Raw genomic sequence first — 26,476 nt, forward strand, 5'->3', positions numbered from 1 at the left:
TAATGAACATACTGTATATCCTTTATAATGTACCCCTGTAATTCCTTGTAATCAAAGTGTCTAGTAGTCGTGGTGTACTGTTGAATTATTATTACATGACCTCTCAAAACGGATAATCTGGCAAGGCATAGGAACCAAGGATGCTGGAAAATCTTTGGTGTATCTGTACTAAAATTATTCTGGTGAAGCATAGGAAAAGCATTTGTACCATTCAAATATTTAACAATTTCTTCTTTACTTCATTACTTTATATTTCTGTGTGCATATATATAGACAAATATATTAGGTAAGTGACTGAGTTAGAGGTGCTGACTTGTCAGGTGTAGTTACAATGGAAAAAATTGTTAAAAAGCACCTGAAAAATAAAAGCAAATTACATAAAAATAAATGAAAATATACAAATAGTACTTAGTGCTATAGATCCTATGATTTTAACTACGTCATCAAGGGCCAACGGCCAAAACCTCTGTTTCTGTTATGATATACACATAGCAGACCTGACAGGAACCAAAAGGAAAAAAACAAATATAAAAGCAAAATTAAGCTAAAATGACTACCAATTAAAGAAAAATTTAATTAATATCAAACAGCCCTACTTGAATTTTAACAAAGAAAGTGTAATATAAAGATGAAAGGATATAGCCAGAATATGACAACTTACTGTAGAGCCTGGCAGGAGATGGTGAAGTGGGCTGATAGAAGTGAACACATCAAGGCTGTATCAGAGACCAAAGAAGTTAGCCAATAGTTCCCAGCAAATTTATAACTCTTAAAGTAACCCTGTATATGGGGGGGAATAAGGTGTAAATAGGTCAAATTAAATTTTACCCGTGTGATGGGGAAGTCTTGGCAATTAAACAAATGAGGCAAATAGACCGGCAAAGGGGAGAAATCAATACTTATAAAGTAGCGTTGAAAAGACACTAACCTTTGTTGTAAAAGAAAAAAAAGAGCGACAGCAGAAAAATAATATCTCGAATATTGCTTTCGGCCAGCCTAATCGTGCATGAGATATAAGAACAGCAGAAAGTAATTGAAAGAAGGAGAATATAGTAGTGCTCGGGCAGTCCGAGGTTGCGTAACCTGTACCAATAGGTCCCTGGACATATCCCTCATGTGTTTAAATCAGTAAAGGTATTGGTTTTACAAATATGAGACTAAACAATGTCAGAAAGGAAATAAAGACAAAAAATATAATACCCCCAAAGTCACAAGCTTTCAACACCATGATTGGCTAACTACGGAGGTATTAAATTTTTTGTTAGTTTTGCCTTTATTTCCTTTCTGACATTGTTTAGTCTCATATTTGTAAAAACAGTACCATTACTGACTTAAACACATGAGGCATATGTCCATTCCTATGTTCAGGTTACACAGTCCCGGAATGCCCGAGCACTACTATATTCCCCTTCTTCCAATTATTTTTTGCTCTTCTTAAACACTACATCTTATATCTTGTGCACAATTAAGCTGGCCAAAAGCAATAATTGAGATACTATTTTTCTGCTACAACAAAGTTTAGTGTCTTTTCATTGCTACTTTGTAAGTATTGATTTCTCCCCTTTGCTGGTTCATTTGTTTAATTACCGGCTTCCCCATCACACAGATAAAGTTTACTTTGACCTATTTACACCTTATTTCCCCCCATATACAGGGTTACTTAACAGTTATAAATTTTCTGGGAACTTTTGGCTAACTTCTTTGGTCTCTGATACAGCCTTGATGTGTTCGCTTCCATCAGCCCACTTCTCTTACTGCCAGGCTTGACAGTAAGTTGTCATATTCTGGCTATATCCTTTGGTCTTTATATTACTCTTTTTTTGTTAAAATTCAAGTAGGACTGTTTGCTATTCATTCAATTTTTCTTTAACTGGAATTAATTGGTATTAATTTAATTTTAGCTTAATTTTGCTTTTTACTTTTATCTTTATATGTTTTGGTCTCTGTTGGGTCGGATATGTGTACGTCATAACAGAAACAGAGGCCTTGCATTTTGCTGTCGGCCCTTGATGATGTAGTTAAAATCTTAGGATCTATAGCACTAAGTACTGTTTGTATATTTTATGTAACCTGCTTTTATTTCTCAGGCACTTTTCAACAATTTTTTCCATTGTAACTACACCTGACAGGTCAGTACCTACTCGTACACTTAACTAATATCTATATTTAATTATGGTTGCTGGATATTTCTGCTGTTACTAGCAGTGTTCCAGATCCATAAACCAATACAATATATTATTAATTTTTTTGTTCTTCATTAGATGTTCTGATTTTTCACTACAACTTATCATTATTATTAATTATATAATATATATATTGATTTTTATAAAGAGAATAAGTAACTATTATAATGGCTCTGTTTTCTTTGCTATTATACAGTCCATGCTAGCAGCAGCTCAAATGGGAGAAGATCAGATGTGTGCAGAAAGGCTTAAGGTATCTCGGGAAGAAGATCTCTATAGACAAGATGTTAATCATTTAGAAAAGGATTTAATGTAAGCATTTCTTTGTGCAGTTGTATATTAACTGGATAACTTTTGTATAATTCTGGATTCATTTCTTAACTGTATTGTGCAGAAAACTACTAAAATTCTCATTATGAGCTATCTTATTTGAAATTGCAAAGTCTATTTATGATAGATTTTGTCAGCATCTTTGCTTCCAAAAATAGGTGCATTTTTTGTTTGTGATTATATAATTAGAAGGAATTCTAAGTAATTGCCAGTCAGAAACAGCAAAGCAGATTGTTTCTCGGGTGTTAATTTTCTGGCTACGTAAAGTCAAAAATTCGCTGCAGAAGATACACTGTAAGATGACATATATATTATTTGTTACTAGTTATTTACTATTACAGCTGACCAATCTCATATTATTAAAAGTTCTTGATAATTAGAATTCTTTGTGAACTTATCCAGTTCTTTACATTGTGCTCTTGGTAAAAGATCACCTAACAAATTTTTTTGATTTACTACCTAAAATTAACTCTTTCAGGAGCAAGCTCCCTAAACCTGTCTAGGCCTTGGGCAGTGAGTTTACTGCTAGTGGCATGGTTTGTCTGTGAAGTGTACATAAATGCTTTTATATATTAATATGTTCTTATTCCGATCTTTTTGCCCAACATTAGAGTGAAATATTAAAAAAATCCTAAATCAATAAAAATATGGAAATGAGAAATGTAGGCAGACACAATTGTTATACGACAAATTATAAATAGAAATAAATTAATATATTTAATAAGGCGCTCAATACTGATGACTGAACAAGCTACCAATGAATGCTCTGGTTTAGACTTTTAATTTTTACACTTATGTAGATTTATTTTTCAAAAACTAGCAATAGCAAGCTCCTAAGGGCACCAATTATTCTGTTTCACTTGTATAATATTCAGAGATAATCACACATTAAATTTTTTAAAAAAGGTTAACCTTGGTTGTTTACACTTGTAATGTGAAGAGCATGGTTATATGAAGATAGACAAGAATCAGAATAAAATAGTATTTCTTCGCATAAAGGTAAAACATTTAATTAACAGATTCCTCCACAATCAGACCTGGATATGACACCCACCCACCTATATAGTGCCACCCCTGCAAGTTGCCATACAACATTTTTGTGAATTACTAAATATATGTTTTTCATTGCAAACGAACCTGATTTAACACCAAACCTGCGTACCAGTCTGACTCATCTTTTTAATTATGGGATATAGTGGTCAAGTGATATTTTTCAAACCATCATGAAAATCAATTTTGACCCTGTAAACAAGAAAATGGACTCAAAGAATTCCTCATCACTCAGTTTCTCACCATTTTCACAATTTTAAGCATTCCTCACGTTTGTCTCATACTGTGAGAACAGGGATTCTAATACAAAAGAAAGGATGTTTTACTTTTGTGCTTCAAGCACCTTCCTGCATTCATTACAGCTTTAAACAGATTTTTTTTTAACAACAAGGAAATGAGAATTAAAAAGCTCAATGTGCATTTGCTTTTAGATAATGCTCCTTGCCACAAAGCAGTGGATCTTAGTAATGTGGCAATTGAATTCCTAAATGCAGAGGTTTCTTACAGCCTCTTGATTTAAACATTTTGTAGCTTTGGGTATATCTATAAATAAGTATTATTTTCTACTGTTTCAGACAAATATCATTTTCATTGTTATGTGATATATTGACATATATTAGTAGGCATGTATCATCCATGTGCTTACAAATATGTCAATTTCATTTTTAGCCTCTTTGCTTATTATTGTTTACTATTATTTTACAAGCAAGCATTACTAGGCTTTCCACAACAGATGACTTAATTTTTCGTGCAACTAGCTCAATTGCTAAACAGCTTTCTTCTTGAGCTTTTTCACTGATAGTTGCTTCCTTCTCAAAACCTTTATGTTGTTTGCCCTGTGAATCCAAAAGTTGTTGAAAGTAATGGATGGTTTTAGCATTAGTTGAGGCATATGATGCAAGAAAGCAAGCTTATATAGCATCAGCCAAAAAAAAAAAAAACTTCCCATTTCACTCATCCGGTCACTTTAAATGTTTGTCTATTCAGCCTTAAATTTATTTAAGCTATCAACTTCCACAACAACAACCCGCTGCCTAATGGCAAACTTCTGCACATCTATTCTGCAACTGCCTTTCCTCAATTTGATACTGCATATGGGCAGCAGTAATCCAAGAGAAACGTACCAACTGTTTGGTACTACAGTCAAGGTGGTGGAGATTGAAAAAGACCTGGGAGTAATTGTGCAGTTGGATATGAAGTTCTCTGAGCAGTGCAGATGAACTGCCAGAGCAGGTCATAGGAGTTTTGTCAATGATATATACGAATTAGCAGAGACCAGGAGGTGATTATACCTTTGTATAAGACAATGGTCAGGCCACACTGTGTACAGGTCTGGAGGCCTCATTTTAGGAAGGATGTACAGTTACTAGAATCAGTACAGAGAAGGGCAACGAGATTGATGAGAGGAACGAAGGGTTCTCTTAGCAGGAGAGGCTTAAATTCTGTCGGTTGCAGCATCTGGAGACTAGGCACCTGAGAGGTGATCTGATTGAGATGTACAAGGCCTTGAATGGTTTTAGCAGGCTCAATGTTGATGGGATACTTCCAATTGCTGAGATTAAGAGCCTAAGGGGTCATAGCTTCAAATTGAGGAAAGACAGTTGTAGAATAGATGTGCAGAAGTTTGCCTTTAGCCAGAAGGTAGTTGATTGCAGGAACAGACTTCCATCTGTTGTTGTAGAAGTTGATAGCTTAAATAAATTTAAGGCTGAACTAGACAAATATTTGGAGTGATCAGATGGGCGATATGGGAAGATTTTTTTTTGACTGATGCTGTATAAGTTTGCTTTCTTGCATGATATGCCTCAACTAACGCTAATGATTCTATGCCCCCTCAGGTTCTTAATCTGAGCAAGTGGAGGAATCCCATCAGCATGAGCCTGCTTAAACCATTCTAGGCCTTATACACCTCAATCAGATCATCTCACAGGTGCCTAGTCTCCAGATGCTGCAACTTGCAGAACTTAAGCCTCTCTGTTCCTCTCACCAATTTTGTTGTCCTTCATACTCGTTCTAGCAACTCTACATCCTTAAACGAGGCCTCCAGACCTGTATGCAGTACTCAAGGTGTGGCCTGACCATTGCCTTATACAAGAGAATAATCACCTCCTTGTCTCTGCTAGCAAAATTCCTAAATATCATTCATAAAACTCCATGACCTGTTCTGGCAGCCCATCTGCACTGCCCAGAGAACTTCATATTTGACTGTACAATTACCCCCAGGTCTTTTTCATTTTCCACTTCTCTGAGTGTAGTACCACATCGCAGGCATATTTCTCTTGGGTTACTGCTACCAATATGCAGTAATTTGCATATATCAATGTTAAACTTTAGTTGCCACTTCTCAGCCCATCTACCTAACTTTTCTAGATCCTGTTGCAGTAGCATACTGTCATTAACAACCTTGCCAACCTTTGTATCATCTGAAACTTGGACATTAAGCCTGATATACCTTCATCAATATCAGTGAAAAATACACAAAACAACAATGGGACTCCACTAATAACATTAATCCATGTAGAGCAGTGTCCATTTATTACCACTCTCTGCTGTCTCCCACTCAACCATCCCTTTATCCATAGCAGCATAAAAAGCTTGCCTGAAATCCAAGTATATGATATCAAAATTATTTTTTGCATCCAATTCCTTTGTGACCACATCGCATAATCCAATCAAATTGGTCAGATAAGACCTCCTCTTAACAAACATACACACTGTGTCTGAACTATTAGTACAGTCTTGTCTAGGTGATCCTGCATCACTTCTTTAACCAGTGACTCCATTATTTTTCCTGGAACAGAAGTTAAACTAAACTAACAGGTCTATAATTATTTGTGTCAATCTTTGAATCCCCTTTGTGAAGTGGGGATACACTTGCACATTTCCAGTCCATGGGGACTTCCCCTGAATCTAAGGATGCTCTCATAATTATGGTTCCAGGTTTGCTTACTTCCCTCGCTGCCTCCTTCAATATAACTGGCTAGATTCCATTCACACCAGGTGCCTTGCCTTTTTTTATGTTTAACTTCAACGATTTCTCCACAAAAAAACTTTGCTCTCCATTATTACAAAAACATTTAGCTCCCTGTGAGTAATAATTAAACTTGTGTCCTCCCCTCCTTACAGAATTCCTCATGTGTGAATGTAGATATAAAATACTCATTTGATTTGTCAGCTATCTGAGCAGGATCATCAACAGTCGAACCACCAATATCAAGTGGACCAATCTGATTCATCCCCTTCCTTCTAGAATTTACATAAGTAAAGAAGTCTTTGTTGTTTTTCTTTGCATCCTTTGCTTGCCTAACCTCCTTTGTGACTTGATTACAGATTATATTAAGATAACTTATATCTGCCATAAGTTTCTGTGTCACCTGATAATTTATATGTATCCTATGCATTTTTATTCTCTGCCACGAGACTCATTAGTTCATCTGACATCCATTTAGGTCTAAATCTTGAACAGTATTTCTTAGTTGGTATGAAAAGCCTAGTAGCTTCTAAGATTAATTCCTTGAAGGCTTCCGAATTAGAATTCACAGTTTTTAACATCTTCAGTTGATCCCACTGTATAGAATTTAAAAACTGTCTGGGATCACTGTAGTCACCTTTATGAAAGCAAAAACCCTTCCCTTTACCCTAGATGGTAGTTACATCTTTAAGTAAATCCCACATCACTTAGTGGTTCCTTTACCTGCAAATTCGTATTGCATGGATAATCAGATCAAGAGTATTACTCCTTCTGGTTTCCCCCTGAACATGTTTCTGTAGAAACAATCCTTCAATAAATCCACAAAAGTCTTGCTAATGTGTGAGTGACCAATCCACAAGTTCAAGTCAATATCTGGAAAGTTAAAAATCCCCCATTACAAGACACTCTGATTTACTGGCCCATTCTATTTCTCTGCACAATTGTTCATTGTACTCATCAGAGTCATTAGGCCTATAAAACACTCCTACTCACATTTTCCCTTTCCCAGTGTTTAAGTCACACCAAACTTACTCAACATTGCACTGTCCACCCATATTAACTGGATGCACTTTCTTAGATTTTAAGCATTTTTTAACTAAAAGCATAATGCCTCCTCCCTTTCTATCTTTTCTGGACACATTGTACTCCCCAAATTCCAATTCTGCACTGCTTATATCTGTGTGACACCATGTCTCTTGTGTGTTGACCAGCACTTCAAATTCATCAAATTTATTTATAATTTATAATAATTCTAGCATTGGTGTATGTGCAAGTATACATCCACCTGTTCTTACTCTTAGTTACCCTAACACAGCCCATGTATTTATTTGTTCCATGATGACTCCCAGCAGCTCGCTCTCTAGGCTGCTGCTCATTCCAGTAGAAGCCGTGCAAGAATCACTTTTGTTTCTGCCTGTGGCTACTGTTAATTTTTAATCTGTGAATCTTCCCCCAAGCCAGCAGTTTTCCAACCCACCTAACACTTCTCGATAGCATCAGCAAATATTCCTGCACCCTTTCTATTTAAGTGTATCCCATCCCTGTAGAAGGATTCTCTCCTGTTAGCAAGCACAGACCATGCTAAAATAAATTCTACCCCACAAGCCTTGCACAACCTCTCCAGAGCTGAATTGATTTACAAGGCTCTTGTCATATACTCCCTCCTATTGTTTCTCGGCAGAATTGCTGACACTTTCAAATTTAACCCTAACTTGCAACTTTTTTTCAACATTGACCTGTACTTGTTAAGTAAATCTGCATATCTCTTACTCTTAAGGTCATTAGTGCTAACATGTACAACAATATCACCTTTTGTGCCCTTAAAAGATGATATCTGCTCTACAACGTCAAATTTTGCCCCTGGCAGACATACCCTTGTTCTGTTCCACCTGACAATAACTAGCTTCTGTGGGACTAGCACATTCTGCCTTGGAGATTGTCTCTGTGTTGCCTGATGCACAGGCGTGAGCTTGATGGGCCCTCATTAATTTCTTCGAAGACATCTACCCTACACCTCAAACTCTCATAGATGCCCATCATAATGCTGAGTTGGCACCTAATTTCTTCACACACAAAGACATCCTCCTTGGCTTGATCATATCCTGTTCCTGCAAACATTTCACATATTTTTTTAGACTGCATACAGCTTCCTTGAACCATATGGAAAATGCTAATTCTGATATCACTGAAAAAACCTCAGATCCTTTTAGCAACATTCGGAGATTTCCTAACTCTTTATGCACAGATTTGAAACTATGAGGTCTTTCAAAAAATTAATGAGACTGATTTTATAAAAAAAAAAAAAGTAAAATTTTCCACAATAGCTTCCTTGTGAAGCCACACATCACCTCCAGTGCTTGTTCTATTCCTGTAAGCAATCTTCTGTGTGGTCCTTAAGTGCATCAGTTATGGTGTGCTGGATGCTGTTGATTGTCCCAAAATGATATCCTTTCAGGCAATTCTTGTTCTTTGGAAAAAAAAAAAGTCTCATGGTGACAGATCTGGGGGAAATCAGTGACTACAGGAGCATTGGAATATCTTTGCAATAGATATCACACTGCTGTGCTGCAGAAACCAGTTTTTGGCTTTTTCATGTTGAATGCACAGAACCCTTTTTGATAGTTATTATTTTTGGCAATGTTGTGCAAGGAAGCCTGAGGCTTATGCTGTACCAGCCAAAAAAAAAAAATTCCCGAGTTACCCAGACAGAGAAGTAGAAGCAAGGACTTTAGCATTAGTAGAGGCATTTGATGCAAGAAAGCAAGCTTATGCAGCATCAGCCAAAAAAAAAAAAAAAAATCACTTCCACTTCACCCCTCTGTTCGTTCAAAATACCTGTCCAGCTGAGCCTTAAACTTATTTAGGCTATCAACCTCCACCACAAGGGATGGAAGTCTGTTCCACCAACCAACCACCCGCTGGCTAAAGGCAAATTTCCGCACGCCTATCCTACATCTGTCTTTCCTCAATTTGAATTTATGCCCTCTCAGGTGATTTTTCTGAGCTAGAGGAAGAATCCCATCAGCATTGAGCATGCTTAAACCATTCAAGGCTTTATACACCTCTATCAGATCACCCCGTGGTGCCTAGTTTCCAGACACTGTAATTTGCAAAACTTAAGCCTTTCTTAGTAAGAGCACCCCTTTGTTCCATTCACTAATCTTGTTGCCCTTCTCTGTACTCGTTCCAGCAGCTCTACATCCTTCTTGAAATGAGGCCTCCAGACCTGTATACAGTACTCTAGGTGTGGCCTGACCATCGCCTTATACAATGGAATAATCACCTCCTTATCCCTGCTGGAAAAATTCCTGTATATCATTAACAATACTCCATGAGCTACTCTGGCAGCCCGTCTGCACTGCTCAGAGAACTTCATATCTGCCTGCACAACCACCCCCAAGTCCCTTTCATTCTCTACCACTGTCAGTGTAGTACCACAGAGTTGATACGTTGCTCTGGGGTTGCTGTTTCCCATGTGTAGTACTTTACATTTATCAATGTTAAACTTCATTTGCCACCTCTCAGCCCATCTGCTCAACCTTTCCAGATCCTGTTGCAGCAGCATAGTGTCAGTAGTGTCCTTGACAACCCTGCCAACCTTTGTATCGTCTGCAAACTTGGACATTAAGCCCGATATACCATCATCAATATCATTTATAAATACAGAAAACAATAATGGACCCAACACTGAGCCCTGAGGGACTCCACTAATAACATCAGTCCACGATGAGCAGTGTCCATTGATTACCACTCTGTCTTCTCCCCCTCAACCACCCCTTTATCCATAGCAGCAATTTGCCTCCAATGTCACACTGCTCCAATTTGTGTAGCAGTCTTCCATGTGCAACAGTATCAAAAGCCTTTCTAAGATCCAAGTATATAATATCAAAGTTATTCCCTGCATCCAGTTCTTTTGTGACTGCATCATAGTATCCAATCAAGTTGGTCAGGCAAGACTTCCCCTTAACAAAGCCATGCTGTGTCTGAGCTATAACTGAAGTCTTGTCTAAATGATCCTGCAGTGCTTCTTTAACCAGTGCCTCCATTAATTTTCCTGGAACAGAAGTTAAGCTCACAGGTCTATAATTACTTGTGTCAGCCTTTGATCCTCCTTTGTGAATTGGGGTCACATTTGCACATTTCCAGTCTATGGGTACCTCCCCTGAGTCCAAGGAAGCTCTCATAATTATGGCTAAGGGTTTGCTTACTTCCTTTGCTGCCTCCTTTAATATAACTGGATAGATCCCATCCACCACGGGTGCCTTTCTTGTGTTTATCTTCAACAGTTTCTCCTCCACTTTACTCCCAGTTATTTCAAGATTCTGTAGCTTACTGCTAGAGTTGAATACACCTCTGGCATTCCCCTAGCTGAATAACTCCTCGTGTGTGAATGTCGATGCAAAATATTCATTTAGTTTGTTAGCTACCTGAGCAGGATCATCAAGAGTTGACCCATCGATATCAAGTGGACCAATCTGATTCATCCCCTTCCTTCTAGAGTTTACATAAGTAAAGAACTCTTTGCTGTTTTTCTTTGCATCCCTTGCCAAGGATTTCTCGTAATCTGCCTTCGCCTGCCTAACCTCCTTTGTAACTTGGTTGCATATCAACTTGTATCTATCATAGGCTTCTGTGTCATGTGTTAATTTGTATGTATCCCATGCATTTTTCTTCTCTGCCATATGCCTCATTAGTTCATCTGACATCCTTTTTGGCCTAAACCTTGAACAATATTTCTTAGTTGGTATGTAAAGCCTAGTAGCTTCCAAGATAAGTTCTTTGAATGCTTCCCATTTTGAATTTGCTGTTGGTAACATCATCAGTTGATCCCACTGTATAGAATTTAAATACTGTCTCAGTCCATCGTAGTCGCCTTTACGGAAGCAATAACCCTTCCCTTTACCCCTAATGGTAGTTACCTCTTTGAGTAAATCCCACTTCAGCACACTGTGATCACTGCCACCTATTGGTTCATTTATCTGCAGATTCTTAATGCATGAAGAATCACTGCTGATAATCAAATCAAGAGTATTACTCCCTCTAGTTGCCTCCCGAACATGCTGATGTAGAAAACAATCATCCAATAAATCCACAAAAGTCCTGCTAGTGTGTGAGTAACCAGCCCCCAAATTCCAGTCAATATCTGGGAAATTAAAATCTCCCATTATAAGACACTCTGATTTACTGGCCCACTCTATTTCCCTGTACAGTTCCTTATTATACTCATCAGAGTCATTAGGCCTATAGCACACTCCTACTCTCAATTTTGATCTCCCAATGTTTATGTCACACCAAACTGACTCCACACTGCACTGTCCAGCGATGTCGACTGGCTTCACTTCCTTGGTTTTTATGTGTTTCTTAACTAATAACATAACCCCTCCTTCCTTCCTATCCTGTCTATCCTTTCTGTAGACGTTGTACTCCCCAAATTGCAGTTCTGCATCCCTTATATCTGTGTGACACCATGTCTCTGATATCCCAACTATATCTGCCTTCGATGTTTTGAGCAATACCTCAAATTCATCAGATTTATTTACTAAACTCCTAGCATCGGTGTACACGCAATTATAGCTGCTCCTGTTTCTATTCTTAGCTACCCTAACACAACCCATGTGTTTACTTGTACCGCAATGGCTCCCAGCAGTCTCTGAAATACCATGCATCTTGTTTTTCAGGCTTCTGCTCATTCTAATAGAAGCAGTGCAAGAATCTCTTTCACCTCTGCCAGTGGCTACTGTCAATCTATTGGTCTTTGTCTCCCCCCAAGCTAGCAGTTTTCCGACCCACCTAACACTGCCTCGATAGCATCTGCAAATATTCTTGCACCCTTTCTATTTAAGTGTATCCCATCCCTGTAGAAGCAATCTCTCCTGTTAACAAGTACAGTCCAGGCTGAAAAAAATTCTACCCTTTGAGCCTTGCACAATCTTTCCAGGGCCGAATTGATCGACAAGGCTCTCATCATATACTCCCTCCTATCGTGTCTGGGCAGAATTGCAGACACTTTCAAATTCAACCCTAATTCTCGGCTTTTGTTCAACAGTGACCTGAACTTGTTAAGTAATTCTGCCGGTCTCCTACTCTTAATATTATTAGTGCCAACGTGTACAACTATATCACCTTTTGTGCCCTTAAAAGATGATATTCGCTCTACAACGTCATCAACCTTTGCCCCTGGCAGACATACCCTGGTCCTGTTCCACCTATCTTTTTTACAAAGCATGTTCCCCGTTTCCCTGACAATAGAGTCACCAACAACTACTAGTTCCTTCGGGACCAGCGCATTCTGCCTTAGGGGTTGTCTCTGTGTCACGCGATGCCCAAGTGCAAGCTCTGGCGTTGATGTGGGCAGCTGAGAGCTTGATGGGCCCCTCAATTTAGTTTCTTCGAGGGCATCCACCCTGTCCCTCAAGCTCTCATATAGGCCCACAAGAACGCCGAGTTGTTGCCTGATATCGATACACTCCTTGCATCGCGCACACACAAAGACATCCCCCTTGGCAGTATCATATCCCGTACCCGATTGCTCTGCAAACATCAAGCAAACAGTGCATTTTATAAGGCTGTGAATCAGAGGACAACTGCCCCCCTCAGTTCTGCTCTGAGCCACAGCACTTCCATTAGCTTGAGACTTTTGCTTTGCTGCTCTGGTCTGAGTCATGATTCTATTAATTTATTAATTAATTATGTTATGTTATTAATTATATTACGTTTGTAATCTAAGTCGTTATATGTATTTATTTAAATGTACAATTTAACTGCTAACGAAGTTCAACTAACGCTATCTAGTACGGTATATAACCTACGGTATATCTAGTACGGTATCACAATGGCGGGAAAGTTACTAACGGTGACGGTAGTTACGAACACGTGGAAACCCTTACCGATACTTTTACAAGGCCGAGTAAAGAATAAATACACCAAATTAATCAAAAAATCACAAAATAATGTTATACTACTAAATTTAAATCAAAAGTTTTAGAAAAACAATAATTTCAAATCAATAAATAAGAAAAATCCACTTTGAAAATCCACTTAGCGGCTTTGAACACGACCGTCACTAGTAGCCTCGTCAGCAGACCATCTGACTTCTTGGTAGAAAGTTTTACCTTGGGGCATGAACTGTTTGTGCTTCACTTGAAACTGATCAAAAATACAGATGAACATTGATTTAATTCTGAATTTGCTAATTCATACTTTCTCCAAGCATGGTGAATGTGCTGGGTGCCATTCTTCTTGCTGTCTTTTTGTTTCTGGATCATATTCAGAAATCCATGTTTAGTCAACTGTTATCACTTGATGAAGGAACTCTCACTCAGTTTTAATGCAATTGAGAAGTTCAAGACAGGTGTTCTCCTGATTTTGCGGCACCATTTTCACACAAATTTTATGCATGCCCAAATGCTCTGTTAAAATGTTATGGATGGCTTGGTGACTCATGTTCAGCTTGCCTGCCCTCAGTCAACTGTTAGTCAGGCATTCAGAACCCTTAACTTCTCTGTTATTGCTGAGGCAGGTCTCCCTGCGTTACCTTCAGCAACTTTACATCCCTCCAAAAACTTTTTAATATTTTGTACCTTTTCATTGCGAATGATGCAAAATTTGAGGGCATAATGTTGCTCGATATTCTTTTGCACATGTGACTGCTGTTAAAATTACAGTAAAGTACTACTTACTTTTTTATTTTAATCACAGTACGTCTTATACAGATGTACTGTGATTAAACTAAAATAATCTGTTTATTAAATAATTGAATTACTAAATTTCATTATCCATAATTAATTTAATTAATAAATACACATTAATTAATTATATAGTTTTTGCACTGTAATTATACTTCCTGGTGTCATAATCCATAATTATATGTCTTTTATAGGTAGCGATTCAGTATAGCTTGGTCACCAATAATTGATTTAAAAGAACTGCTCATAAAAAATAATGTGCAGTTTCATCACTAATAACAAGGCAATAGCTTAATAATTTCTGTAGAAGAAGGATGAGTGATATAGAACAGAGAGAATACCTCATTTATTTTTATTTCTACTGAATTCAGCATTTTTAAATGGGCTAATGTTAAAGCTTGATTTTCTTTCATCTGGCAGAGATCTACAAAACCTTGAATATAATTCTATTTACAGTCTATTATTAATTGAATCTCTTAAAACTTTTGCTAAAATGTACTCTTCAAATATTTGTTCAAATGTTAGGGTGATTCAGATATTTCCTTTGCTTCTGCTTAAACATTTTAATAATACAATGCTAAGCAAAACACAAAAGAAACAAACAATATGAAATAGCACACAGATAAATTGTATACATACATACTATCACACTAAACTGCCTTTCCATTACTTAAAGAGAAAAGTGGGAGGCAGACAGACAAGGTTGAATATGTTAACTCTCCTCAACATTACTGCCATCAATATGTAAACATTATTATTTGCTGTTCATACAAGAGACCAGTGTCACAAATACTTCCTTGAATTGCAGTGAGATATACATATTATTATTATTAACAAAAAAAAAATCTGTACTCATAGAAATTATGACATGATGTTCAAGAATTATTTTTGAAATTTATGTACAAAAATTGACAGAAAACTGCTGGTATATTAGTTGGAAGTAAAAATCATGTTGGACAGTATAACAGCTGTAGTGTTATATTTATTTACTTTCATAATACTTATAGATTTGTTATTTTAAAGTTACATTGTAGCGTGCTGTGTCTTCTACCTATAAATTTAATTTGTGTGATTTTTCTTAAATTATATTTACTGGGGACTTTGCTTACTTTTAGTTGTTGTTGGGCTTGGGAGACATCAGTGACTTAGACCATATTGTGCTGCTCTGTATTACATATATATAAGTATGTGTTCACAGGCTGATAAACTGGAATAACTCACGAGGAAAATGCTACCCCTTCCATCTGAGGTTGGATAACTGCAGTCCCAATTGAAGACTTTCTCCAGTCTATGACAGAACTGAAACCTCTCCAAACAAACGATGAAACCACTACTATCACAGAGGATGCTTAATGTTAATGAATTTTCTTACTGTTAAATATGTTAATTACTTTGAAAGTCAGTTTTCATGTTTTTGCTTGTAATACTTAACAGTGATATAATCTATAAGAGGAAATCTTTTGGGCACCTCCGTAGCCAGGTGGGCAGGAGCAGCAGTGCATAGCACATGCTTGTTGATTAGACCGGTGTTCAAGCCCGTGCCCACCAAATATGGAGGATGCGGAAAGGTCAGGGAATGACCACCACATATCTCCGGAGCAATATGGCCTTAGTTGCTAGTGCTCCTAAAAACCAAACAACAACAAGGAAATCTTTTAGGCACTATGTTTAATTTGAAGCCTCATATTAATACATTGAACTCTGATTTAGAATCAGTATTAGCATTAATCAGGCTACGTGAATTTCTTCTGCAGCTAAAGAGAAAAAAAAAAAGGGAGTTAATCATAACCTGTCTGTTTCTATAAACACAATCCAATTTTACTTTGAATCTTGTAAGATGCTGTTGTTGTTTAAGGGTTTTAAGACACAAGGGCATCAAAAGCCAAGATGTATCTTTCCAGATTTTTTTATATAAATCAATTTTTTTCAGATTTGTTTGTCAAATAAAATTAAACAGTTCATCTAAATTTGCAGAGTTGTCTAATATTTGTTGAAGGGTAAGTGGATTCTGATTATTGCATAAACTCTAAAATTTCTGAAGCATGGGCATACCAAAAGGATGTGTTTTACTGTAAGCTGAACTTGGCATTGAAACAGAGGGGGTTTTTTATTAGCTAGTAAATGATAATGTGTAAGATGGATGTGGCCAATTCTTAGTCTGGCAAGTGTTACTTCTTCTCTGCAACTTTTTTGTGATGCTTGAGTCCCATGTTTGTGGATTTGGTTTTATTTCCTGCAGTTTATTGTTCATTTGATTTCTCCATATCTGGGCCCGTTCATCTTCATATGCTCAAATAATAATTGGTCTAAAATCAGAGTATGGAACTGTCTTTGTATTGTTTGGCAGTTCAGAAGCTGTCTTTGCTGCATTATCTGCTTTTTCATTGCCTTTTATTCCAGAGTGTCCTGAGCTCCAGCAGAGGGTTATTTTAGAGTATTTTTTTTTTTTTTTTTTTTTTTGACAGAGGTTGATTAGAGAGTCAATTTATAGTAGGACAGGATGATGAGAATGGTGTATACCCTGTATGGCTGATATAGTACTGAGCGAGTCAGAATATATTAGGACCGAAAGTGATGACCGTTGACATATTTCACTTAATGCAAGTTGGATGGCATATAATTCTGCAGAAAGTATGCTGTACTGAAGTGGAAGAAATTTTGAAACCAAATACAAAGGGAATACAGCTGCTGCACCCACATGAGAGTGTAACTTAGGGCCATCCGTATAGATTACGAGTTTCCCAAAGTATGGTTGGCATGTAGCTGTTGGATGTTAAAGGAGGCTATGGTGTTTTTGACCATTGAGCGAAGTATAGATCAATGTCCACATCCTGTCTCTCCTATGGAGGTAAATGCATATTTGAACTTTCCTCAATTTTGTTGAGATCAATTTCCCATTTCTGTATTATTTCTTGGAGGCATATCCCAGCAGGCCTGGGTTCATTAGGCTTGGATTCATAGAGTCTTTGCCAAAGAGATTGGTTTAGGTATACCCAACAAGGATGAGATTGAAAGCTTCTTATTTTGGCAGTGTAGGCTTTGTCCTCTACTATACAGAGAGGGTTCGTGTGCTTCCATATACCAACTCTGAACTGGTGAGGTTCTGTAGGCACCTAGTGTGGATCGAAGAGCACTGTGTTGGATGGTGTTCAGGGATCATAAGATGCTGTTTTTAGCTGAATCATATACTATAGCTCCATAATCTAATTGTGACTGGATTAGAAAATGATATAAATTCAGCAGTGACTGCCTGTCAGCACCCCAAAATGTTGAGGATACTGCACAAAGGATGTTTAACTTTTGAAGGCACGTAATTCGTAGATAGGTTACATGTTTATGAAAATTTATTAGGTATCAAAAATCAAACCCAATAGTCTTATGGAGTTTGTCATTGGTATTTCTTTGCCTTTCAATTTTAATACAGGTTCTGGATGAAGCGATTGCAATTTACAGAAGCGTATTGCTGATATTTTCCTCTCAGTTAATTGATAGCTGTTGCTTTCAATTTTATTTATTGCTAATTGTAGTTGTCTTTCAATGGTAGCCATGCTCAATGATTGACAGGAGATAGCAAGATCGTCTGCATACATATAAGTTTCCACCATAGCTGGGATGTCTCAAGTAATGCCACTGGTACATAATGCAAAAAGTGTGGCACTTAAGATCGATCCTTGAGGTACTCCTTCTTCTTGTGTGTGAATTGTGGACATCTCATTCTGGAATCATACTTGAAAGGTCCTGAGATGGAGAAAATTCTGTATGAATCGAGGCAGGTTACCTCTCAGTCCAAGGTTGTTTAAGACTTGCAGGATTCCATATATCCAGGTTGTATCGAATGCTTTGGTAATATTGAAAGTTATCATTACCATGTGTTGTTTTTTAACAAGAATTTTGAGTGTGAGCTTCAATTTTGATGTGGACATCAGTTGTAGACCTGTTACAACGAAAGCCAAATTGGTGTTGCGTTATAGCATCTTGATCTTCAATAATCCAGGTAAGTCTCCTGTGAACCATCTTTTCTAGTATTTTTCCTAAACAGCTGGTCAAAGATATAGGGCAATAATTGTTGGGAGAAGAAGCATCTTTCCCAGGTTTTGCTAGGTAAACATTCTCTTCAAATATTCTGTTGGAGTTGAAATGGCAAAGCATTATATAGTAAGTGGTCCAGCAGAACTATTTTGAGAATTTTGGAGAGCTTTGTTAAATTTAGTAATAGTGAATGGAAGATTATAGGAAAAAGATTGGTTCGTATTGAAGTTAATTTTATATTTTTCCATAGACGTTTTTGTTCATCTAAATGAGCCTTCATAAGACTCAGAGGATGAAGTAGCAGCGAATGCCTCTGCAATATCAGTCGGAGATGAAATATCCCTTCCTTTCCAAGACAGGATTGGGGCAAAAGTTTGTTGATACTTTCCACTGAGGATTCGGATTTTTCTCCAGATTATTCTGGGGTCAGTGTTTCTGCAGATGGTAGAAGTGGCGCCTCCGTAGCCAGGAGCAGCAGTGAGTAGCATACGCTTCTTGATTAGCCCGCGGTTTGAGCCCATGCCCCACCAAATACGGAGGATGCAGAACGGTCAGGGAATGACCACCGCATATCCCCGGAGCAATATGACCTTAGTTGCTAATGCTCCTAAAAACCAAATAGCAAACAGATGGTAGAAGTGAATCGAATCCACACATCCTGTTTTGCTTTCCTACAAATTCGGCGTGCTTCAGCTTTGAGTCATTTATAATTTATAAGGTTCTCCATTGTAGCATTTCGGCAAAAGATTATTCCAAGCTTTGTTTTGTTTTCTTTTGGCAAGGAAGCTATCCCTTGTCCACCATCCATTATATCTTCATTTGGTAATATTTGATTTTGGTATTGCACTGGCAGCAGCCTCCAAGTAGTTCTTCTACTATATGCCTAGTAGCATTATTAATAGATGCAGTAAAGATCAAATGACTATCAAAATGGATTGTATTAGAAAATTTTTCCTAGTTTGCTCGGTGAAAATTCCATGAAATTTGTTGATTGGAGGCATAGTTTGTATCCATCTGTATTTTGCAAATTATAGGAAAGATTATTAATTGACCTTCACTGTTGTGAAGGTCAATTAATACCATCCAATCAAGGCTAGGATAAATGGACGAGGAACATATGGATAGGTCCAGAGCAGAGCTTGATCCTGTAGGCAAGTGAATATAAATAAATATGTACACCGGTATTCAGTAATGTTAAGTGATGGTTCTCAAGTACGGTTTTGATTGTCCTCCCTCTACGATCTATGTTTAGGGAATCCCACAAAGGATGATGTGCATTTAGATCACCTAGAAAGCATACAGAGTGGGGCAGTTGATTTAGTAAATTGTCAATTTCTGCAGTGGAATATAAATGGAGACAAGAGTGAGAGAAATGCCAACAACAATACGAACTGCTACTGCTTCTAGATTGGATGGTACATTACTATGAACTAAAATTGCTACTCCTCCTCTTGCCGTAGATTTGGAACATCTGTATAGTGTATACCGTGAGAAGTGTGGAGTATAATTTGATCATAAATATGTTTCCTATAGACAAACACTTGCAGGATCGTGCTGGTGCATTAAATATTTTAATTCATCGAGATTGCTTCTTAGACCTCTACAATTCCATTGAATTATTTTTTGCATTACTTGGGTTTAGGTTAGGAAGATTGATCTGATCATTTTGTTTTCTCTCGATCCTGTTTACATTTTTCTTGTTTTGGAAAAACTGGACGAGTAATATCCATGTCATCATCAACATGTAGCAGGAGAACTGCATCTTCATTATCTGACTTCTCATAAATTTCCATAGTTCAATCGGTTGGTTTATTCTGTGTAAGGTGTGCCTCTTTCCTTTCTCCTTTGTTAACATTCCTGACTTGGCTTGGATGGTTTTGTATTAGTAGAATTTGATATACTCTTGGTCTTTGTTGCTGTTGGCGTCTCCCCATCTGTCAGGATGGATCTGGCCCATTGAGCAAGAGATAATTTAGGGGGAATTGTAATGTAAGTCTGTGTTGAAAATTCATTAGTGTTTTTGACTGCATTGAATATGATTTGGAAGGCATCAAGTTTAATATCTGTTTACATGCCTCTTGGTATGATACATTTTTCTCTACCTTACTTGAATAACATTTTTTTTCCCTATTTTCCATGATTTGCAAGTTCTAGAATATGCAGGGTGAGCACCTTAGCAGTTTGGACATTTTGATGTTGCTGCTGTACATTCAGTTTGGGAATGGTCTGGTGAGCCACATATGGGACAAACAGCCTTACCTTGACATACTGTTTGAGAATGACCATATTTCTGACACTTAAAGCATCTAAGTGGATTTGGAATATATTGTTGGATTTTATAGGAAAAGTAGCCAGCTTTAACTGATGCTGGGAGATTCGGAGTATTGAAGGTAAGGATAACATTTCTCGTGGGTGTAAGGACACCATCCTGTTTGGTCATTATTCTTTTGGCACTGATGATGCATTGTGCCTTAAGTTCTTCAGCAATTTCTTCCTCAGGAACATTAAGGTGGTCCCATTCTGAAATGACCCCGTTTGTGGTGTTTAATGTTCTATGTGGGATTACAGAAATGGGAAGGCTTCCAAAGGTCATTTGCTTCAGGAGCTGCCTAGAATGAGTAGGATTAGATGTTTCTATGAGGTGATCTCCTGAGCGAAGTCGTCTGACTATTTTTCGAGTGCTTGCTACAGCCGGTATGCTTTTCTGCACAAAAAATGGAGATAAGCTGCTAAGAGGTTTCATAGACAAGAAATGTAAAATTAGGAAAGCAGGCAGATCAGGTGAAGAATCATCTTTTTTGATTATTTTTGCTTGAGATGACTCAAGTTCACATGAGCATGTAGGCTCTACAGTTGGTGATATCAAGGGATCCATGTTTGCTCCTTTTCACCCTGAGTATTGAATTTATACTCAGGTTACCAGCCCCGCCATGTGGAGGCAGGAGTGGTGCCACCAGTGACAAGCGATAAGAGGTTAGTGGCTACTGTGTTAGAGAAGTTTGTTTTATAAACGCAAAAGAAAGATGTATTTCCTTTCTTGGTATAAAGCTTGACTCTTTATTTAGAAGGAGCCAAAAATAAATAACTTTGAAAGAAAAGATTAGAAATCTGTTAAACTACTTGTTTATAGAAAGGATGCTTTTAAATCACTAGATCACTTTGCTTGCCACCCGGGGCCAATCTTGTAAGAATCTCTACCCTAACCGCCTTAGGAGACAACTTATTCAACAACAACTGAGTCTGCTGACGAGGCTACTAGAAGACGGTCGTGTTCAAAGCCGCTAAGTGGATTTTTCTTATTTATTGATTTGAAATTATTATTTTTCTAAAAATTTTGATTTAAATTTAGTAGTATAACATTATTTTGTGATTTTCTGATTAATTTGGTGTATTTATTCTTTACTCGGCCTTGTAATTGCATAAAAGTATCGGTAAGGGTATCCACGTGTTTTTAACTCCGCTACCGTCGTAACTTTCCCGCCTTTGTGATACGATAGTTATATACGGTACTAGATAGCGTTAGTTGAACTTCGTTAGCAGTTAAATTGTACTTTTAAATAAATACATATAACGACTTAGATTACAACGTAATATAATTAATTATAATTAATTAATAAATTAATAGAATCATGACTCAGACCAGAGCAGCAAAGCAAAAGGCTCAAGCTAATGGAAGTGCTGTGGCTCAGAGCAGAACTGAGGGGGGCAGTTGTCCTCTGATTCACAGCCTTATAAAATGCACTGTTTGCTTGATGTTTGCAGAGCAATCGGGTACGGGACATGATACTGCCAAGGGGGATGTCTTTGTGTGTGCGCGCGATGCAAGGAGTGTATCGATATCAGGCAACAACTCGGCGTTCTTGTGGGCCTATATGAGAGCTTGAAGGACAGGGTGGATGCCCTCGAAGAAACTAAATTGAGGGGCCCATCAAGCTCTCAGCTGCCCACATCAACGCCAGAGCTTGCACTTGGACATCGCGTGACACAGAGACAACCCCCAAGGCAGAATGCGCTGGTCCCGAAGGAACTAGTAGTTGTTGGTGACTCTATTGTCAGGGAAACGGGGAACATGCTTTGTAAAAAAGATAGGTGGAACAGGACCAGGGTATGTCTGCCAGGGGCAAAGGTTGATGACGTTGTAGAGCGAATATCATCTTTTAAGGGCACAAAAGGTGATATAGTTGTACACGTTGGCACTAATAATATTAAGAGTAGGAGACCGGCAGAATTACTTAACAAGTTCAGGTCACTGTTGAACAAAAGCCGAGAATTAGGGTTGAATTTGAAAGTGTCTGCAATTCTGCCCAGACACGATAGGAGGGAGTATATGATGAGAGCCTTGTCGATCAATTCGGCCCTGGAAAGATTGTGCAAGGCTCAAGGGGTAGAATTTTTTTCAGCCTGGACTGTACTTGTTAACAGGAGAGATTGCTTCTACAGGGATGGGATACACTTAAATAGAAAGGGTGCAAGAATATTTGCTGATGCTATCAGGGCAGTGTTAGGTGGGTCGGAAAACTGCTAGCTTGGGGGGAGACAAAGACCAATAGATTGACAGTAGCCACTGGCAGAGGTGAAAGAGATTCTTGCACTGCTTCTATTAGAATGAGCAGAAGCCTGAAAAACAAGATGCATGGTATTTCAGAGACTGCTGGAAGCCATTGCGGTACAAGTAAACACATGGGTTGTGTTAGGGTAGCTAAGAATAGAAACAGGTGCAGGTATACTTGCGTGTACACCAATGCTAGGAGTTTAGTAAATAAATTTGATGAATTTGAGGTATTGCTCAAAACATCAAAGGCAGATATTGTTGGGATATCAGAGACGTGGTGTCACACAGATATAAGAGATGCAGAACTGGAATTTGGGGAGTACAACGTCTACAGAAAGGATAGACAGGATAGGAAGGGGGGAGGGGTTATGCTATTAGTTAAGAAACACTTAAAAACCAAGGAAGTGAAGCCAGTCGACATCGCTGGACAGTGCAGTGTTGAGTCAGTTTGGTGTGACATAAGCATTGGGAGATCAAAATTGAGAGTAGGAGTGTGCTATAGGCCTAATGACTCTGATGAGTATAATAAGAAACTGAACAGGGAAATAGAGTGGGCCAGTAAATCAGAGAGTCTTATAATGGAAGATTTTAATTTCCCAGATATTGACTGGAATTTGGGGGCTGGTTACTCACACACTAGCAGGGCTTTTGTGGATTTATTGGATGATTGTTTTCTACATCAGCATGTTCGGGAGGCAACTAGAGGGAGTAATACTCTTGATTTGATTATCAGCAGTGATTCTTCATGCATTAAGAATCTGCAGATAAATGAACCACTAGGTGGCAGTGATCACAGTGTGCTGAAGTGGGATTTACTCAAAGAGGTAACTACCATTAGGGGTAAAGGGAAGGGTTATTGCTTCCGTAAAGGCGACTACGATGGACTGAGACAGTATTTAAATTCTATACAGTGGGACCAACTGATGATGTTACCAACAGGAAATTCAAAATGGGAAGCATTCAAAGAACTTATCTTGGAAGCTACTAGGCTTTACATACCAACTAAGAAATATTGTTCAAGGTTTAGGCCAAAATGGATGTCAGATGAACTAATGAGGTATATGGCAGAGAAGAAAAATGCATGGGATACTTACAAATTAACACATGACACAGAAGCCTATGATAGATACAAGTTGATATGCAACCAAGTTACAAAGGAGGTTAGGCAGGCGAAGGCAGATTACGAGAAATCCTTGGCAAGGGATGCAAAGAAAAACAACAAAGAGTTCTTTACTTATGTAAACTCTAGAAGGAAGGGGATGAATCAGATTGGTCCACTTGATATTGATGGGTCAACTGTTGATGATCCTGCTCAGGTAGCTAACAAACTAAATGAATATTTTGCATCGACATTCACACATGAAGAGTTATTCAGCAAGGGGAATGCCAGAGGTGTATTCGACTCTAGCAGTAAGCTACAGAATCTTGAAATAACTGGGAGTAAAGTGGAGGAGAAACTGTTGAAGATAAACACAAGAAAGGCACCCGGGGTGGATGGGATCTATCCAGTTATATTAAAGGAGGCAGCAAAGGAAGTAAGCAAACCCTTAGCCATAATTATGAGAGCTTCCTTGGACTCAGGGGAGGTACCCATAGACTGGAAATGTGCAAATGTGACCCCAATTCACAAAGGAGGATCAAAGGCTGACACAAGTAATTATAGACCTGTGAGCTTAACTTCTGTTCCAGGAAAATTAATGGAGGCACCGGTTAAAGAAGCACTGCAGGATCATTTAGACAGCCTTCAGTTATAGCTCAGACACAGCATGGTTTTGTTAAGGGGAAGTCTTGCCTGACCAACTTGATTGGATACTATGATGCAGTCACAAAAGAACTGGATGCAGGGAATAACTTTGATATTATATACTTGGATCTTAGAAAGGCTTTTGATACTGTTGCACTTGGAAGACTGCTGCACAAATTGGAGCAGTGTGACATTGGAGGCAAATTGCTGCTATGGATAAAGGGGTGGTTGAGGGGGAGAAGACAGAGAGTGGTAATCAATGGACACTGCTCATCGTGGACTAATGTTATTAGTGGAGTCCCTCAGGGCTCAGTGTTGGGTCCATTATTGTTTTCTGTATTTATAAATGATATTGATGATGGTATATCAAGCTTAATGTCTAAGTTTGCAGACGATACAAAGGTTGGCAGGGTTGTCAAGGACACTACTGACACTATGCTGCTGCAACAGGATCTGGAAAGATTGAGCAGATGGGTTGAGAGGTGGCAAATGAAGTTTAACATTGACAAATGTAAAGTACTACACATGGGAAACAGCAATCCCAGAGCAACGTATCAACTCTGTGGTACTACACTGACAGTGGTAGAGAATGAAAGGGACTTGGGGGTGGTTGTGCAGGCAGATATGAAGTTCTCTGAGCAGTGCAGACGGGCTGCAAGAGTAGCTCATGGAGTATTGTCAATAATATACAGGAATTTTTCCAGCAGGGATAAGGAGGTGATTATTCCATTGTATAAGGCAATGGTCAGGCCACACCTAGAGTACTGTATACAGGTCTGGAGGCCTCATTTCAAGAAGGATGTAGAGCTGCTGGAACGAGTACAGAGAAGGGCAACAAGATTAGTGAATGGACCAAAGGGGTGCTCTTACGAAGAAAGGCTTAAGTTTTGCAAATTACAGTGTCTGGAGACTAGGCACCAGCGAGGTGATCTGATAGAGGTGTATAAAGCCTTGAATGGTTTAAGCATGCTCAATGCTGATGGGTTTCTTCCTCTATCTCAGAAAAATCACCTGAGAGGGCATAAATTCAAATTGAGGAAAGACAGATGTAGGATAGACGTGCGGAAATTTGCCTTTAGCCAGCGGGTGGTTGGTTGGTGGAACAGACTTCCATCCCTTGTGGTGGAGGTTGATAGCCTAAATAAGTTTAAGGCTCAGCTGGACAGGTATTTTGAACGAACAGAGGGGTGAAGTGGAAGTGGGTTTTTTTTTTTTTTTGGCTGATGCTGCATAAGCTTGCTTTCTTGCATCAAATGCCTCTACTAATCCTAATGCTAACTCTATCAAAAATATTTTGCCTGAAGGTGAACTTCACAATATCTAATCTTCTGTTACTACCAAAAATTTTATATTTGTGTCTCCTTGTCAGTTGTGTAACCCATCCAAGTCATTCTGAAGCAGCATAGTCTAGTCCCAATTGCAAACCAACCAACCAATCTACCTACCTTTAAATCATCAGCAAAATCTGATAGCTTTCCTTGTTATACCCTCACAAATATCATTGAAGAAAATCAGAAACATAAGGAGTCTCAACATTGAACCATGAGGGACTCCTACTTACCACATTAATTCACTCTGAAGAATGCCCATTAATTACCATCCTTTTTCTTCTGTCAGTTAGCCAGCCCACAATCCACTTCAATTTCGTTCCATTAATCCAGCATGCTCCAGTTTTTGCAGTAGCTTCTCACAAGTAACTGAATTAAAAGCTTTACTAAAATCTTGATATCATCATCATAAGCAGCAGGACGAAAGCCTCTCTAGCAACTTTCCAATTCCTTCTGTTTTGTGAAATGGCCATCCATTTACTACTCACAAACTCATGAATTTCATCTATCCATCTCCGTTGTTGTCTTCCAGGTTTTCTTTTAGCTCCTATTGTGTACCATTCTGTTATTTTCTTAATCCATTTCAGTTCTTTAGTTTTGATAA

The 26,476-nt window shown here is 38.2% G+C and overlaps 1 protein-coding gene across 2 annotated transcripts in view; it reads left to right on the forward strand.

The window, feature by feature from the left end:
• LOC150090971 (zinc finger CCCH domain-containing protein 10-like) overlaps nt 1-26,476 on the forward strand; it is a 1,521,236-nt gene that overhangs the window by 1,340,912 nt on the left and 153,848 nt on the right. For both annotated transcript variants that reach the window (XM_090373667.1, XM_090373676.1), the window contains one exon: nt 2,380-2,495. In XM_090373667.1, the coding sequence (XP_090229793.1) occupies nt 2,380-2,495 (116 nt within the window). The remainder of the gene's footprint in view (nt 1-2,379; nt 2,496-26,476) is intronic.

Source organism: Mastigoproctus giganteus, chromosome 1 (genome assembly GCF_048544385.1).
Source record: "Mastigoproctus giganteus isolate SK-2022 chromosome 1, ASM4854438v1, whole genome shotgun sequence".
Lineage (NCBI taxonomy): Eukaryota > Metazoa > Arthropoda > Arachnida > Uropygi > Thelyphonidae > Mastigoproctus > Mastigoproctus giganteus.